A 19,615-nucleotide genomic window follows, 5' to 3' on the forward strand; every position below is an offset into this window, starting at 1 on the left:
ATCCATTGGCTCTCCTAGGTCTAACCTGCTCATTACCTCCCCAGAGAATTCTAACAGATTTGTCAGGCATGACCTCCCCATGATGAAACCATGCTGATTTATAAATAAGGCCCTGGGGAGTGTTGCTGAACAAAGAGACCTTGGAATGCCGGTTCATAGTTCCTTGAAAGTGGAGTGACGGGTAGATAGGATAGTGAAGAAGGCGTTTCGTATGCCTGCCTTTATTGGTCATGGAACTGAGTACAGGAGTTGGAATGTCGTGTTGCAGCTGTGCAGGACATTGGTTAGGCCACTTTTGAGTATTATGTGCAATTCTGATCTCCCTGCTATAGGAAGGATGTTGTCTAACTTGAAAGGGTTCCAAAAAGATATACAAGGATGTTGCCAGCATTTGAAGGTTTGGGCTACAGGGAAAAACTGAATAGTCTGGGGCTATTTTCCCTGGACCGTTGGAGGCTGAGGCTTATAGAAGTTTATAAAATCATGAGGGGGCAAGGATAGGGTAAATTGACAAGACCTTTTCCCCAGGGTGGGCAAGTCCAAAACTAGAGGGTATAGGTTTAAGGTGAGAGGGGAAAGATTTAAAAAGGATCTAAGTGGCAACTTTTTTCACGCAGAGGGTGGTGCATGTGCAGAATGAGCTGCTAGAGGAAGTGGTGGAGGCTGGTACAATTACAACATTTAAACAATACCTGAATGGCTGTATGAATAGGAAGGGTTTAGAGGGATATGGGCCAAGTGCTGGCAAATGGGACTAGATTTATTTAGGATATCTAGTTGGCATGGATGATTTGGACCAAAGGGTCTGTTTCCATGTTGTACATCTCTATGATTCTGAGAGTAGAGGGCTCAATAATCAGGAAGTATACATTTAAAGTAAAAGGTTGAAGGCTAAGAGGGAAGTTGAGGAGGATCTTATTCACCTAGAGGGTGGTGGGAACTCACTGCTTTAAAGAGTGGTTGAGTCAGAAACTCTTAGAGCTTGCAAGCAGTGTTTAGATATTTACTTGCCTTGCCATAGCCTCCAGGGCTATGTGAGATTAGTTGACCAGCATGGACATGTTGGGCCAAATGGTTGCCTCCTATTCTGTAAATGTCTATTTATACATTAATATAAAAAACTACATTGAAAAAATGTAAAAGTCAGGAAGCAAAAGATGATGGTTGATGAGTGCTTTTTTTAAATGGTAAGGCTGTGGCATTCCACAGAGCTAAATGGCAGATTGCATACTTTTTGTGGTATATATCTTGAATGTAGGAGATGTAACATAGCAGATATAAAACTTAGCTACTGGGTACTAATGAGGAAGGAGGTGTAAATGTAGGAATGCATCAACAGACAAGTGGAATTCCAGAGAAATGTGAAGGTAAAGTTCCCTTTGGGCAAGGCTAACAAAGTAAGGAAATGTCCAATATATCACAGGATACTGAGACTATAAGGAACACAGGATCCCTGAAAGTGCCTTGATGGGTAAATGCTGATTGAGGCGATATATGGAATATTTGTCTTTATTAGCCAACTCGTAAAATGTAAGAACTGGGATGTTATGCTAGAACCATATAAAACATAGGCTACTGCTGGAGTACTATGTTTAGATCTTGTTACAGCATCATAGGAAAGTCTGTGTGGAGTTTGCACATTCTACCTCTGTCTGCGTGAGTTTCTGCCAGGTGCGCTGGTTTGCACCCACACTCCAGAGATGTACAGGCTAGGTGGATTGGCCATGGGAAATGCAGGATTACAGGAATGGGGTGGGAATGGGTGGGATGCTCTTCGGAGGGTTAGCGTTGACTCGATGGGCCCAATGGCCTGCTTCCACGCTGTAAGGAGTCTATGATGATTCAGCATGTTTGCAATAAAGAAGCTAGAGCAGAGATTTCTAGGGTATTTTCTGTACCTGGATTGATTTCTTTGGACAGAGAAGGCTGTGAAATATATAATAGAAGTGAATATAATTAAAAGATCCATGGTATGCAAGATAGTAAGGCCCTTTTCCCTAGGTTGAGGAATCTGTCATAACAGTATAGATTCAGGGTAAAAATTTGGAAGAATACATGGGATCTGAGGGGAAATTTTCACTCGGGATTATGGAGATCTGGAAGTCACTGCCTTTGAAGGTAGTAAGGACAGAAACTTTCATAACGTTTAAAAGTACTTGATATGCATTTGAAGTGTCCTCACCTACAAAGCTATGAACCCAAAATCTAAGGGAAATTAGGCTGAATGATTCCTCATCCATCAAGACAGACATGATCTGTTGAACAGCCTTCTATAAATCACTTTGGATTTGTATGGCAAAACAAATTATAGCAGGAGTAAAACCTGAACCTCCCAGTTGTATTTTTGATATATTCTTGGGATGTGAAGTTTCTGGCTAGGCCAGCGTTTATTGCCTATCCCTAATTGTGCAGGGGAGGGTGGTGACGAGTTACTTTCTCGAACAGCTGCAGCTCATGGCGTAATTGGCTATGTGTGAGAATGGGTGGAAAGTATATCCTTGAGATTAATGAACATATTTGTATTAGATTATGGAGTGATTGGATTTCACATGAGCTAGATTGTGATAAATGTATTTTCTACCTATAAAATTACGTAAGTTTGGATAATGTTCAAAAGTTTAGGAACTATTGTCAGTACCAAAATGTACTCAATGGTGGTGCTGTTGAGCTTGTGTAAATCAGAGTTTTTAGCAAAGCTGTACCACTTAATGTGCAACAGTACAGAATAATCAATTCTTTTTAACTTGTCCAGATAGCAAATACTAAAAATCCTCCCCCAAATTTTTATGTGAATTGTTAGTTGTCAGGAATTTCAGCAGAAACTTGTGTGTCAGGACTGAAGAAAATAGGTTTTGAAACATTAAAATTTCAATTCTGATTGAATGCATCTGATATTGAAAGACTGCTTGTCATATAGTCCTTACCCCCTCAAGTCTGAGGGATGAAACATGGGGGACAGATAGCTTTGTCATTGATCTTTAGCTCTGGATGCACCATATGCCTAAAAGCAGGCATCACTATCTTCGCAAACAGTGCACTACTCCAGGATCACTGCATACAACAATAATAACCCTGACCTTTTTTTATTATCACAAACCTGTTGGACAAATGTCTTTCCCTTTTCTCCCTGTGCACTCACTTCTCTCAGCAATTGTGAGGAATTTGTGGATTTTTTTTGTCACTGGCTGAGACCATCTAGTCACCTGCCTTTGCTATCTTCCTTCATTTTTTCATCCAGTTATACTTTGCCCATGCTCCCACTATCCTCACCCATCCTCATCCTCCGCACTGAACTGGCATATCCTCCATTTTTTGCCCCACCTTTTCCTATGCCATCACCGAGTTAATTGTCTTGATGATATCCAGCTCTTTCTCTTGACCACGCTTGAACGAAAAATGCAAACTAACTAGCTTCCATCTTCTGTTGGTATGCTAATGACCATAATAAATGGTACCATCTTGGGTCCTGTACTCTCTGTTGCTATTGCCTTCTTTTAGAGATATTCCTTTAACTCCTCTAATCTTAGAAACAATTGTGCAGTACCTAAGTTCTAACCCTTCTCTCTCTTCTTATACACCACCTTCTTTCCCTGCATCCAGTCTTTGTGCTGCGGTTTCTCTGATCAAACATGTAGAAAATAAAAGTCAACAATTTGAGCCCTTCCCACTCATCTCATACCTTTGGCACCAATTCCATTTCCTATAGCTAACCATTATCCCCAATATCAATGTCATAGTCAACTTCAATCTGAATTTCTAATCCCACAATTTCTCCGTGATACTTCTGTCCATTATGCCATTCTGCTGGTACAACAAGTACTTAAGAAAGCTCATCGAATGTTATCATTTATTAAAAGAGGAATTGAATACAGAAGGAAGGATGTTACGGATCAGTTATACAGGATACGAGAAAAACCATATCTGGAATCCTGTGTACAGTATTTGTCATCTTATTTAAGGAATCTTGTAAATGCATTGGAAGAAGTTCAGGGACCGTTTGCCAGACTAATACCTGGTATGTGCACGTTGTCCTCTGAGGAAAAATTGGATAGGGCTAGGTTTGTATCCATGGCAATAAAGAGTTCCAGAGGTTGACTACCCTCTGAGGAAAAAAATTCTCCTCATCTCTTTCTTTAACCAGTGATCCTTTCTCTGAGATTACGTCTACAGGTTCCCAGACTCTCCCACAAAGGGAAATGACCTTTCCGTGCTAATTCTATTAAGCCCTCTAAGATTCAATGAGGTCTCCTCTCATTCTTCTAAACTCCAATAAGTATAAGCCCAACCTACTCGACTTCTCATAAGTTAGTTCCTCCATACCCAGGATCAGCCCAGTGAACCTTCGCTGGACTGCCACCAATATCCATTTCTTCAGGCAAGGGGCCCAAAACTGTTCACAGTAGTTCATTTGTGGACTGATTAGTGCCTCATACAGTGTTAGGAAGACCTCCCTTTTTAAAATTCCATTCCCTTTGAAATAAAGGCCAACTGTCCTTTTCAATTCCCTCTTAGCCACTGTACTTGGGTGATAGAATTTTGTGATTCATACACAAGGACTCCCAAATGCCTCAGTTCTGCTTTCTGCAGCCTTTCCTCATTTAAATAATATTCAGGTCTTCTGATCTTTCTGCAAAGTGCATCACCTTATATTACACCACATCGCACTTTCTAATTGTACGCCCACTTGCATAACCTGTCTATATCCCTCTGTAGCTCTTTATGTCATCCTCACCACTGCTTTTCCACCTATTTTTGTGTCACCCGAAAGCTTGATGATTGAGAATTCATTTCTGTTGACTAAGTAATTAATATGTTTTAAATAATTGTGGCCACAGCTCTGATCTCTGTGACATTCCACTAGTTACAGGTTGCCATCCTGAAAATGCCCTCCTTATCCCAACTTTGTCCTCTATTAACTAGCCAATCCTCTATCCATGCTAATATACTTCCCCAAACACAGGGACTCTTACCTTATTAAGTAGACTTGTGTGTAGTACTTAGCAGATGCTTTTTGGAAATTCAGATATATTGCAAAATGTTCCCATTTATCTGTGCTGCTTGTTACTTCCTCAAAGAATTATAATACATTTATCCAGCGTTATTTCCCCTTTGTAAAGCCATGGTGATTTTACCTGATTGGATAATGTGTTTCTGAATGGTCTTCTATGATGTCAAGTATAACAGACTCTAATATTTTTCTAATAACAAATGTTAAGCATACTTGCCTTCATTTACCTGTTTTTTTTGTCTGTTTCCCTTTTGAAAAATGTTTTTACATTGACAGTTTTCCAGTCCTTTGTGACTTTTTCAAAATGTAAAGATTCTTCTGAGATCACAAATAGTGGATCTACTATCACTGTAACTACATCCTTTGGTGTCCTATGATGCAACCCATAAAGTCCAGGGGAATTATCAGCCTTTATTTACCCTAGGATTTTTTGTCTTGTAATAGTTATTATGTTTATTTCCTCCCCCAAACCACTCCAGATCCTCGATGATAAACTATTTTTGGTATGCTGTTAATGTTCTTCACTGAAGGACTGATGCAAAGTCTTTAATTCAACTCCCCGACTCTTCTTTGTTTCTCCACTATTATACCCAGCTTCATTCTCTAAGGTGTCTTGTGTTCACTTTGGCCTGTCTGTGTTTTTTTATATATGTTGAAGAAATTCCTACTATCCAGTTCAAAATTATTTGCTAGTTTGGCCTCATAGTTTATTTTAATATATCCCTTTTTTGGTCATCTTTTGTTGGCTTTTTAAAGTTTCCCAGTCCTCTGGTTTGTCACTAATCTTTGCCACATTGTATGTGTTTTTCATTCAGTTTAAGATATCCATAATTCCCTTGGATAACCATGATCAGTTTTCCCCTTCCTAGATTCCTCTTCCCTCACTGGGATATTGTAGTTGGGTTTGCATGCCACTCCTTTAAGTCAGCAGGCCAGGAGGTCTTGGGCCAGTCTAGGTCTGACGGTATAGCTGTAAAGATGCATAAGAAACTGCTCCTGGTTCAAGTTTCTATGGTCTTACCTTGTCTTTTTATAACTTATTATTAGATCCAAATATAACTGATATGCTGTGTCTTTGAATCATGAATTTTTTTCTGAATGTCTGCCATTGTTCCTCAACATTTTTTTTCTAGATCATCTCCTTATATGTTTTCTGTTGCACTTATTCCCACGGTCTGGTTCTAACTTGGCAATCAATGCCAGAGGTGCATGTCATTCATATTTCATTTTACTGGGTGAAATATAAATTCAAAAACAATTGTAAATTGCTTTTGTGCTATAAAAAGGCAAATAACTTAAAAACATTTAAACACTAAAGAGTTTGCCGGTTCTTGCATTTTCATTAGAAGATCCTTGATGCTGAGGGATTTTGAGGAGAAACATTTGAAACTGGTTTAAGTATATGCTCTGTACACAGTGCCTGGCAATATTAGTTGCCATTGCTGCATTTGAAAACAGCGGTACACAATTTCCAATTCCAATATACTGGATGTTTACGTTCAGTCATTTTGCTAAGACAGAATTTTGGTTTCCATTACTAATTAGTGATATAATGACTAATCAGTTCTGTTTGGTGTTTTTAAGGTAAAAAGTGAAGAATCAGGGGATTCTACGTCCCAGCAAACGACAACCCAGCCTTCGCTGCAACCATCTTTACAGACCACCCTTCCACAGACACAGCTTATGCTTGCTGGCGGGCAGATCACTGGGGTATGTGAAAGCCCTTACCAAGTAAAGTCAAATTTAAAATCCATAAAAATATCAAATCACTTATTGCTCTTCTCCTTCCCCCTGCAGCTTTTGTGATCTGTCCCTTACATCTCTCCCTTTTCCCTTTCACCTACCACTGCTTTATGCTATTATATTCCTTCCCCATATGTCTTAGTTAGATACCTTGTCCACCGCCTAACATGTAGCCTCAATCTCTCTACTTAGCCATGTTTTTTAACTGCTCAGGTTTTTGTACATTTACTTCATGAATTTAATTATGCTTGTGATGCTGGGGATAGGGAAGACTCTTTTAAAGTCAGAAACTGAACTGGATGTAAGTCGGATAAGTGGACAGAAACTGCAACTTAATTAGCTATGATGTCAGCAGTGGGAGTATTGGACAAGGATTAAGTAACATTGTGAACTAATAATCAAATACTCAAAAAAGCTAAAGTAATGCTGGCTAATATACTTTCTCTGAACTGTTCTGAGGAAGAGTTATACCAGATTTGAAATATTAACTCTGTTTCTCAGTCCACAGATCTGCCAGATAACTGAGTTTCTCCAGCATTCTCTCTGTTTGTTTCAGATTTCCAGCATCTACGGTGCTTTGTATTTTATTAGAATGATATATGTACTGCAAAAATAAAATTATAGAGGGAGTTGCCATAAACTATTGTATTACATGGAATTTAAAGGTTAAGAGGTGACTTGATTAAAGTTTTCAAGTTGTTAAGGGATAAGTTTGGGAATGATTGGAGAGAAATTATTTTAGTTGATTGGAAAGTCTGGGACTTGGGACTAGGGAGCTAGTTTACGAACTGGAATCAGACCTGCCAGGAGTGTAGAAACACGTGAAAGAACTCTCTTTTCAAATTTTGGCAGTTGAAGCTAGATCAGTTGTTAATTTTAGATGTAAGACTTTATTTTTATTTGTAGGTATTCATAGATAATGGAGTAAAGGCATGTATAAGTAGTTAAGGAGCATCTCAGCCATACTTTTATTGAATGGCAAAAAACATTAGAGGGGCTACTTCTGCCCGCTGTTCCTAATTGGTAAAAAAAAAATTGGGAAGAAGGGTTCAAATAGGACGAAATTTATAAATTCAAAGGGGAAGGTCAAGGCCACCGAGAAGTGTAATACTTTGGGTAAAGATAATGGAGACCTTCGTGAAGTGTAGAAAGTAATTAGGAGAGCAAAGCAGGGCATGAAAAATATTAAGGAAAAACCCAAGATAGTCTGTAAGTATGTTAAGTGGAAGAGGATAACCAGGGAAGGAGTAGGGACCAATAGAGATCAAGGGGAAACTGTGTATGGAACCGGAGGTCAATGCAGGGTGTTGTGGAATCTGTTTGCAAGTTGATTTGTATGCAATTCAGAACACAATGCAGGACAATATAATGGAATTGTTCATAAGTACAGGAAATGTTTATATGTCGAATCTTTTAAAACTACACCGCTATATGAGATCAAATTCATACATGTGCACATTCGTAAATCGAGACGCCCCTGTACTTCTCTTATGTCTTCACTCAGGAGAAGGAGATGTAGGTACAAAATTCAGGAAGAGGGATTGTGATGTTCTTGAGCAGTTCAACATAGGGAGTGAGAAGGTATAGGAGGCTTTTTGCAGGCTTAAAAGTGGAAAAAAAAACCTAGGTGTGGATGAATTGTATCCCAGACTGTAGTAGGAGGTGAAGTAGGAAATTACAGGGGCTCTGACCAAAATTTTTAACTTTTCTCTGGCCACAGGAAAGGTACCAGAGGCCTGGAGAACAGCTGAGGTAGCTTCACTTTTTGAAAAGAGTGGTAGATATAAACCAGGGAATTACAGACCAGTGAGTCTGACATTGGCGGTAGGGAAACTATTAGAGGAAATTCTGAAGGAGAGAATTAATCTCCACTTTGGGAGATAAGGTCTACTCCGGGATTTCAGCTTGTCTTTGTTGAGGATGGTGGGAAAAAAGTTTTTTAGGATGTGATCATGTGCATAGATGAGATTAGTGCAGTTGATGCAATTTATATAGATTTCAGCAAAGCCTTTGACAAGGTCCCACGTAGGAGATTGATGAAGAAGGTAAAAACATGTGGAGTCCAGGGTAACTCAGAAAGTTGGATCCAAAATTGACTTATTGGCAGGAGACAGAAGGTGCTTGTAGAATGCTTGTTTGCGTAGAAGTCTGGAAGCCGGTGTCCAGTGGAGTACTGTTTGTGATGTATATAAACAATATAATTGAGAGTTGGGAGGAGGGGAAGGTGACAACTAAGTTTACAAGTGACGCAAAAATTAGCCAGTTGCTTAATAGGAACAAAGAAAATCTTAGGTTAAGGGAAGGTACAGATGGGTTTGTCAGATGGTCACATCTCTGCCAGATAGAATTTAACCTTGAACAGTGTGAGATGATGCACTTTGGAAGAAGTAATGAGACAAAGGGAGTACTTGATGGATGGCAGGATACTGGGAGGCTCAGAGGAACAGAGGGATGTTTGTTCACAGATCCCTGAAGGTAGCAAGACAGTTTAATGAGGTTGTTAAGGTATAAGGGACACACTTTTATCAACCGTGACTTGGATTATAAGGGCAGGAGGGTTATGCTAAAGCTGTACAGAACTTTGGTTTGTCCACAGCTGGAGAACTGTGCGCAGTTCTGGTTGCCGCGCTGTGAGAATTTAAAATTGCTATTGGTGGAGAAGTAACAGAGGTCAATAAAAGTTGTTGGGAGCTGTTTCTAGGTGTCCTAGCTGTAGTTATAGTGTTGCACAGGGTACTAATCTGGAAATAACAGAAGTTTGTACTAAAGGTAATACAATAATTGTGGAAATTTTAATCTAGATGGATCAAATTCATAAAGGTAAATGGGAGGGTGAGTTCCTGGCATGTATTTGAGACTGTCATCTAGGGGCATATTTTGCGGAACCAACCAAGGAAGACTTACTTTCTGTATTGTTTTATGTCACCAAATAGAATTGGTAATCTCACAGGAAATGATCCCCTAGGAAATCTAATAGAATTTCACTTGACTTCCAGAGTGCTGTACAAAAGTCCAAATTTGGAGTATGGAACTTAAAATGCACTTAATGGCAGAGAAGTGAATTGGCTAAGGCAGACAGAAATTCAAGTAAAAGACATGACTGTGAATGAGTAATAGCAAACACTTAAAAAATGTCATAATTGTCAACAAATCTCCATTCAGTTGAAACTTCATGGGAAGGAGATCCATCCCTGGCTAATTAACAAGATTAAGAATAGTATTTGATTGAAACAACAGTGTATAATATTCCCAGAATTCTTAGGGTGCAATGGTAATGTGCCTATCTCTGGATCAGGAGGCCCATCTGTACCAGAAGTGTATCAATATATTTAAAATATTGTATTCCAACATGGTGGGTAAGCCTGAGAATTGAGAGTGTTGTAGCTACCTGCAAAAGGTGACCAGAATTTTGATGAGGAAAGAGAAAGTAGAATTACCTTAAGCCAGTCGGAAATATGAAAGCCGATTGCAAGTATTTCTACAAGCATGCAAAATGAAACAGTAACAAACGTAAACCAGAGTCTCTTTTTTAGATGGAGAAAGGAGAAATAGTAATGGGAATAATGAAATGGCAGAGATGTTAAACAAATACAATATTAACAGTCAGTACTCAGTCCTGAATACCTGATGAGAGTGATGGTTTGTGTAGGGAGTGCAGCAATAGCCAAATTCAGTTGTTCACCTGCACAGTAGGGTACCGGGAAGTTTGGAAGGGCAACATTGATTCACGATTTGGTAGTTAGGGGAACAGAGACACTTTTCTGTGGCCGTAAGCATTAATCCAAGATGGCGTGATGCCTCTCTGGTGCCAGAGTCAGGGATGTCACTGCGCAGTTACAGGGTACTGGGAACTGGGTGGATGAGGTGTTACTGTCCAGAGGTGATAGTCCACATTGAAACAAGCTACTGTTGGAAGATTTAAATTACCTTGGCAGTGGTGCAAGAACCATGAGATTATATCAGGGAGGAATACCAAAGTGTACAAAATGCTGGGAAAGATATTTAGCACAACTGTACAGAATAGTAAGCCAATAGGTTGAGTCAAAATCAGAGTAAAAACAGTAATATCCAAATCAAAGTTACTGAGCATGTTTGTATATACACAAAGTGTATGCTTTATGGAAATATGATGTTTTGACTATATCGGAAACCTGGCTCAAGAACAAAAAAGACTCGAGCGTTAAATATTCCTGGATATAGGGTAGTCAGTCAAGATAGGAGAGGATGCAAAGGGGAAGGGGTGGCAGTATTGATTAAGGAGAGCATTGGAAGTTCTGGAGAAAGCGGAGTCAGGGACAGAATCTATTTTGCTAGAACTGAGGAACATGAAAAATAGAATAACATCGCTTAATATACCAAATAGGCCATCAATTGGTAGGTAGGATGAAGAGGAACCAATTTGCAAAGAAGTTACAGAGAGACACAAGCGTTATAGTGTAACTTTAATGGTGTTCTTTAATTATCCAAATTTAAATTGAGATAACAGTACTATATGGACAAATGTGGATTAACAAGAGAATAAAGTAAAGATTAAGTCACCATAGTCCCAGAGGACCAAAAGGCTGCTAAAAAGCTGAATTATCAAACTAAGTAAAGTTTGTTTTGTCTGAGGAATATTTTGGTTAATTTATATTTTAATATTTTTCTGCTTTATTGGAATTCAACATTTGCTTTTCAAGAAAATGTATATGTTGGGATTTGTCATCAATAGTAAAACAAAGGTTTATATTTTTTAGCCAGTGACAAAGTAAGGATACTCACCACTGACCTTGAAGAAAAACTTGTTGAGAGAGATTGCACAGTCTCTGGGGCAAGAACTTAGATGTTTTTGATTGTAGCATTGTTGCATCAGGGTTCCCAGCTTGTGTTGCAGCAATGGCATCAAATTGTCTAATCAGCCAGTCACGTTGAAAAATGTTCACAACCAACCAACCAAGAAATGAAAAGCTCTAAAATCAAATCTTTTGTTTTTAAAAGTTGCCTAGAATAAAGTAAAAGGAATCGGGCAAACACACTGGCCAAGATACTGAAATATTATGACAAAATCAAAAAATATAAAATTTCTATAAAATGAAGATATTTAACCACTCTGAAATCACCTTTTTAAAGAGCTTTACGGCAGTTGTAGTTATTCAGATTGGCATTTTAAAAACCTGGTTACACCTGGTGAATCAAGGTGCAACTGCTTTGTGACAGTGATGTAAGAGCATAAAAAGAGAAATCTTTGCCACATTAACAAACCTAACTGATTACTGGCTTTAGGTTGAATCTAGAGTGCAACCAATAATGGAGACAGACTGCAACATCAGGGTTAAACTGTGCTTGCGCTAAATCCTGAGGTGGTCATCCAATTCAGAGCAACAGTGATGGCTAACGTTGACTGTACACTGTAAAATCCTCTCTGGGAAATCTGGGTTTTCTTTATGTTTATTGTTTGCTTAAGCTTTAAGGGCGAATTGGTGAATTACATTCAGTCCTTCATATTATATAGTAATTGAAACAAGATCATTTCTACAATATTGAGCAGTTAAAAAGCAATTTGTGGATTTGTATTACGTCTTAACAAAGTAAATGAACGTGATAATAACTGCTTTAGAAGAAATACATTGCATTTATCTGACTTTTGTTTCTACAGCTAACATTGACAACAGCACAGCAACAGTTGTTGCTCCAGCAAGCACAGGCCCAGCTACTGGCTGCTGCAGTTCAACACTCAGCAAATCAGCAGCATAATACCACAGGAGCCACCATCTCTGCCACAGCAGCAACTCCTATGGCACAAATACCCATCACTCAGCCAATCCAAATACAAGTAAGCATCAATACACTTAGGGCCAAGTGTTCAAAATCAAGCTGCATCCAACACATGGGTGAATTTCAGGTCCCAGCCAGCACATAATTAGCTGTAAGATAGCAAGAACTGCCGTTGCTGGAGGAACACATCAGAGGAGCAGGAAAGTTGACGTTTCAGATCGGGACCCGTAACCACGTTACCATTTTTAAATTCAAATGGTCTAATTAACTAAGTGAACAATTTTCCAATAGAAGAAGAAGAATAGAATCCCTACAGTGTGGAAATAGGCCATTCTGCCCAACAAGTCCACACTGACTTTCCGAAGATCATCCCCTACCTTATCCCTGTAACCCTGCATTTCCCATGGCTAATCCACTTAAACTACACATCCCTGGACACAATGGGCAATTTAGCATGGCCAATCCACCGAACCTTCACAGCTTTGTACGTGGGAGGAACCCCAAGCACCCAGTGGAAACCCACGCAGACACGGAGAGAATGTGCAAACTCCACACAGTCACCCGAGGCTGGAATTGAACCTGGGTCCCTGGTACTGTAAGGTAACAGTGCTACTCACTGAGCCACCATGCTGCATATCATAAATAGTGGAATTTTCTGGCTATTAACATCGGATTGTACTGGTAATACTGACTTTGATAGTTGAACAGTTGATTTCAAAGTCTGTGGCTTATTTACAGGTTGACTCAAACTCTTTTGTCCTACTTCTTTTCAATGGCTGGCTAGCAGTACTCAGTATTATAGTATCTCTTTCCTCTTTTACCTACAATGCAGGGGTGTTTAACGGCTGTTCTGAAGCTGCAACCTTCACAGCACACTAGTCCGCATGGTATGTGAAGGAACACTTTAGAAGTAGACAAAACTTTGGGAAATTATATTTGGGAAATCTAGGATGTCCTTACCACTTCGTTCAAAAGTCTAAATGGAAATCTTCTGAGGATTTGTAATTTGTTTTTTGCTTACATCATTTTTTGTGAGTTTCTGTCTATGATTGAACATTTTGCTTGGAATATCTAGAATACTGAACTCTTGCTTATGGGCAAATACAGGCACACAGTAATTAATCTCCATGTCTTATTTCAAATGTTCATCATTATCTTTTTTCACAGGGCCGCAATACCCCGAATCATTATTTTTTTTCTTAATATAATTGAAAAATTTCAGTGTGTGTCAACCTTATCAAATCCCTTTTTACTTTAATTACATAATGATAATCTAGAAGAGATCCTTTCTCATGGACAAAGTGAAGGACGGCAGAAAAAGGGGTCAGTCTAAGTGTAGTTGGAAAATGGATGTTACAGAGTAGCTGCAGATGAGCTATAGTGGGCGTATAACGATGGTTCAAGATAGATAAGCATGACGTACCACAGCTCATAGGAATAGCTACAAGCAGGACAGTTTTTTAAAAAATGACTTTTTTTATGGACAGCATGAAATACCCCCATTTATTCTTGAAAGAGAGCTCTGGGCCAGAAATTGCAGAGTAAAAATTATTGTTGAAGTATCTTCAAAACAATGGACCTAAGAGCAAAGGAAACAGAATGTCTTGTCAGCAGATAGGTTGGCATGGTGGCTCAGTGGTTATCACTGCTGCCTCATTAACACCAGGGACCAGGATTCGACTCCAGCTTTGGGCAACTGTCTTCGTAGAGTTTGCACGTTTTCCCCGTGTCTGCATGTGTTTCCTCTGGGTGCTCTGGTTTCCTGCCTCTGTCCAAAGATGTGCAAGTTAGGTGGATTAGCCTGGCTAAATTGCTCCATAGTGTCCAGTGATATGTAGGCTATGTGGGTTAGCCACGGTAAATGTGGGGATACAGGGATAGGATGGGGGACAGGGTCTGGGTGGGATGTTCTTTGGAGGGTCAGTGCAGACTGGATAGGCAGAATGGCCTCTTTCTGCAATGTAGGGATTCTATGATGCTAACTTAAGTGAAGTAGTATTACTCAAAAAAAATGTCTCAAACGAAAACAATTCTGTGGAATTTCACTTTACAGTTAGATCAGATGTGCATGATTCAATTTTAAATTTAACATGAAACTTAAGATCTTCGTTAACCTCCCTGTAGACTAGCGAGAAAAGGTCTGGAACAGTTTCTGCTACCCCGAATTGTATCGAACTTCAAAATAAGATAGCTGTTGTTTGGAGTTAATTAAAGGTGTTGCGCATAAAAAAAAGCTTGGTTTTTCCATCAATCAAATTAGATATTTTAATATCCAAGCAGTTCCCAAAAATAAGAATGAACAACTTGCATATTGTCAGTTCTCCATGACTTGGTATTTTAGGAAGGATTTAGGATCACTGTATATGCTGGTAAGTATGTGAATGTTTCATTTCAAAAGTAGCCTGCTCTCAGTCTAGTATTACAAACCCCCAAGTTAGAAATTGAATCATGTATAGAATCATAGAATCCCTACAGTGAGGAAGCAGGCTATTCAGCCTATCAAGTCCACACTGACCCTCTGAAGAGCATCCTACCCAGGCACTATCCTGTAACCCTGCATTTCCCATAGCTAATTTATCTAGCCTGCACATCCCTGGATACTATGGGGCAAATTAGCGTGGCCAATCCACCTAACCTGCATATTTTTGGAATGTGGGAGGAAACCAAAGCACCCAGAGGAAGCCCACGCAGACATGAAGGATGTACAAACTCCACAGGCTGGAATTGAACCCAGGTCCATAGGCTGTGCGGCAGCAGTGCTAACCATTGAGTCACTGTGTCACCCCATATTGTAATATTAAAGATGAATTTAATATTCTACAATCTGGAAATGCTTATTTGGTCTTTTGTACAAGCGACTGCCCAGACCAAGATTTTAATTCTTGATTCATATGCCTTAAACAATCTCTTCCATTATATTGAAATACTTGTTTTAGTTAATTTTAATGCTCTTGACATCAAAGAGCTGGAGGAAAAAGTAAAGCCATTTTAAAATGGCTTGTTAAAGTCATGCCCAGCATAAAGGAAGATGATTATGGCTGTTGGCAACCGATTATCTCAGCCTTCGGACATCAGCAGAGGCCCCGTGGAGGTCCTTTATTAATGAACTTTTCTCCATCATAAATCAGGCGTAGGAATATTTGCTGTTAATTACAATCCTCAGTTCTGTTTACTACTTCACACAATGAAGTAGTCTGTCTACATGTAGTGGGGCATAGACAATATCCAGGCTGATAAGTAGCAAACAACTTCCATGCTACACGAGTGACAGTCAATGACTATTTCAATAAGGTAGAATCTAACCGTTAACCAGAACTTTCACTGGACTAACTACATACATTTTTTGTGACTGCAAGCACAACTTGGAGGTAGGATATTCTGCAGTGAGTGACTCCACCTACCACCAAATTCTCCCAAGACCTTTCCACCATCCAAGATGAAGCAACTCACTTGCTTGGTGCCCCGTTCACTACCCTAAACCTTCACAGTCTCCACCACTGGCATATTGTGGACCATCTATCAAATGAAATACTGCAGCTCCCAAACCTATGACTACTACCAAGGAAGGCAAGGGTAGCAGGCACATGGGAACAACACTTCTAAGTTTCCCTTCATGTCTCATCTTGAGTAAGAAATATATAAGATTCCACAAACCAGTTAGCTAAGTAATTATGTGTTAAACTACTTAATCTGTTAAATTTCTGATTGCATCATACTGATTATTCCATCATTTGGCAGGATCTGCAACAGTTACAACAGTTACAGCAACAAAACTTGAATCTGCAGCAGTTTGTTCTGGTGCAGCCAGGTCACCCTATTACCACAAACTTGCAACCGACGCAGTTCATCATCTCGCAAACGCCACAGGGGCAACAAGGTGAGAGATTGTTTTGGTCAGACTTAAAACAAGAATTTTTGCAAAACAGCAGTGTTTTGAATATTAACTCTAGGAGGAATTGGAAATCACAAAGGTGAAGAGTTTACAATCTCCTGGGGGAGATAAAGGAATCCCATATGGGACAAGATCAAGTTTCAGTCCTTGTGCAGTTAACTACAAAGTTTCATTCGCTTTTATAGCGAGCATCATTTTTATCTCTTTTGTTTCATAAATGAAAATCTAAAATTTAATTGCAAGCAAAAATTAATCGTTCTTCTGTTTTCTCCTCTATCTTCTGGAGCCTGATAATTTAAGAAAATAATCTGTTGTGATTTTGAGGAAGGTATTCAGAATATTGACCAACTGAAATTGATGAATGTGTCACACTTTATTTCCAAACATTTTCCACAGAATCTTTGAGGAAAATCAAGTGGTGCCTTTAATTATTTTTTGTGTATTTGCATGAATAAGGAAAAGAGAGCAGTTTGTTGGTTTTAATGATGTCCCATAGATTTTAAATAATCAATTTAATAACCTATTAGCAATTTAAAATATCTCTGAAATTAAGTTAGAAACCGGTTATTCCCTATTGACAGGGAAAATGGAGATAAACACAGATAGGTCTGTTGGTTATGTTTAGTAGGAAAGCTGCAAGCCAACAATGTAGGAGGTTAACCATTCTAGAGGTACTTCAAAGTTGTTTAAATAAAGTAAGTGACCCATAGATGGAAAGGCTTGTGACATTTTTTCTTTTGTATTATGCAAAGATGAATTACACTGATTGAACTAATTTGATCATAACTGCTGTTCTGTGTGTTCATCTTACTTTAAAGTTTATCAGCTTAGTTAGTTGTAAATTTATCAGCTCAATGATTCGTATCAGGTCTTAAGTTGCCAAAACTTGCTGGTCCATCTTATTGGAAAATTTGAGAGACACTGACAGCATAATGGTATGATATGAGAATCTGGTTCAAATTGTAAGGACTAATCATTGGCATCTCAATTATTCTATTACAAAAGTGGATGTAGGGCAGTGTCAGTCAATTACACCCAATGTTATCAGTCTGCTCATCTTAAGGAAGTAACTAATGCATTAAACCCAAGAAAGTACCCTTTGTCTATCATTCCTGTTAAGGTCACTTTAAGTACAAAATAATGGTGTAATAACTGTTTGTAAAGGAAGCTTCTTGGTCAGTTCCCAAGCTGACACTTATGCTGATACATGTTTTTTTAGTTCTTGACAAGTTTGCTTTCAGTGTGTTATGTTACATAGTCTTATTCTTGTTTCAGTTTCAGTGGCATTGGCACCATTCAGTCATGATTGTGCAGAAATGGCTTATGAATTTTATTGTTGAAATATTTGCCTTCAGGTGACATTGGTGCTGCAATTGTTGAAAATGTATTCGCTCATTTGCTACAATCTGGTTTTAAATTAATTTTTAGGTTGATGGTTGTCAAAGGATTCCTTAAAAATACTGTGTAGAAGAATTGGGTTAGTCTCGTTTTCAGACAATTGAATGTCAAAATGACATTTTTGCTCATCAAGGCCCTGATAGGAAATGGCAGAATGCAACGGTGTCATAAAAACTGTTACTCTATCATTGAAGAAGATCAAAGTCAACTTAATTCTCATTCTAGTTGACTGTATCTATTATTTGAATCCTTGACAAAGTGATAAAAGTAGAGATACAGATAGCAAGCATTAAGAGTGGTATCCTTCATTGTAACGGACAGAAAATAAGATAACAAAAATATACGTTTTAAAAAGTATCTTATTATAGAGCTATATCCTGAATATTCATTTATTTCTCTTCTTCAGATGTTCACCAATCTGCTGTGAGTTTCTAGTATTTGTTATTTTATTTTAGATTTTCTATATCCATAATGTCTTGTGTCTGATGTAAGCTAACCACTTGTTCTTAGGAAGTATTTTGTCGGCTTAAAATGTTTATTTCGATTTAAGACTTAGAAAATTCAAGAAAAAGACTAAACTGGAACAGATGTTTTTATTGAACAGATTTTCTACTTATCGTGTTAGGTCTCGTACAAGCCCAGAATCTTCTACAACAACTACCTCAGCAAAGCCAAGCCAACCTCCTGCAGTCTCAGCCAAACATCACCTTCACGCAGGTTAGCTTAATGAGGAAAAGAACTATGCAGTCAGGTTTTTGTACATATTTCTACCTTTCAATTTGCTAGAGTTAATGTATTATTTGAAAGTGTAGCATTTTTATAACATGCAAAACTGTTAGGTTGTTATTATAAAATTCTTTCTATGAAATGAAAATTCACCAACTAATTCTTGCAATGTAGGGATTATCCTATAAGGAGAGGTGAAATAGATTGGACCTTATTCACAGTATTTTAGAAGATTGTGCAAAATTCTTACGCTACTTGACTTACAGAACAGATGTTTCTCTTGGTTGGGGTTGTCCAGAACAAGGGAACATGGTTTCAAAAAAGAGTTAGGCCATTTAGAACTGAAGTGAAGAGGAATTTCTTCACTCAGAGGGTGATAAATGCTTGGAATTCTCAGTCTCAGAGGCCTATGAAGGCTCAATTATTGGGTATGTTCAGTACTGAGATTGATGGGTTTCTATTAAAAACATGAATGGATGTTGAAGTAGAAGATTAGCCTTGATCTCATTGAATGGTGGATCAGACTGAAGGGGCCAAATGGTCTACTTGGCTCCTATTTCTTATGTTCCCCGGAAATGCAACATTTATGTCTATATGAAATCACTCACAATTACAACTTCATTTTTTTTTTAAATTTTGCATTTTTAAATTTATACCTAATGTCATTTTTCCTCCACTGAAAGTCATAAATACAAAAAAATGGAAAACTGCATGTTCTGAAGCTGAAACAGAACTCATGGGTCATGTTGGGAAGGAGGATTGAATTTAAGTACAACCATTCAGGAATGTTCAGCGACAGTTTGTCCATTTTAGTTGAGAAGAGTTGGTATTAGTGTGAAAAGCAAAAGGATGTTCTGAGGAAGGGTCACTGGACGTGAAACGTTAACACGAATTTTTTTCTTCATCTATGCAGAAAGATATGCTGAGCTTTTCCAGCAACTTCTGTTTTTGTTTCTGATTTACAGCATCTGCAGTTTTTCGGTTTTTATTTATGATTTTGTGGTCTCTGTTCATGATTTTGTGCAATCTTGTTTAAGAAAAAAAGGTAACAAGGTGCAGGGCTGGATGAACACAGCAGGCCAAGCAGCATCATA

General features: G+C 38.5%; 1 protein-coding gene across 1 annotated transcript in view; it reads left to right on the plus strand.

The window, feature by feature from the left end:
• pou2f1b (POU class 2 homeobox 1b) overlaps positions 1-19,615 on the plus strand; it is a 134,561-nt gene that overhangs the window by 35,798 nt on the left and 79,148 nt on the right. The window contains exons 3-6 of the mRNA XM_048603084.1: positions 6,593-6,718; positions 12,387-12,563; positions 16,244-16,382; positions 18,421-18,546. Of these exons, the coding sequence (XP_048459041.1) occupies positions 6,593-6,718; positions 12,387-12,563; positions 16,244-16,382; positions 18,421-18,546 (568 nt within the window). The remainder of the gene's footprint in view (positions 1-6,592; positions 6,719-12,386; positions 12,564-16,243; positions 16,383-18,420; positions 18,547-19,615) is intronic.

This window comes from Rhincodon typus, chromosome 11 (assembly GCF_021869965.1).
Source record: "Rhincodon typus isolate 14 chromosome 11, sRhiTyp1.1, whole genome shotgun sequence".
Taxonomy (NCBI): Eukaryota; Metazoa; Chordata; class Chondrichthyes; order Orectolobiformes; family Rhincodontidae; genus Rhincodon; species Rhincodon typus.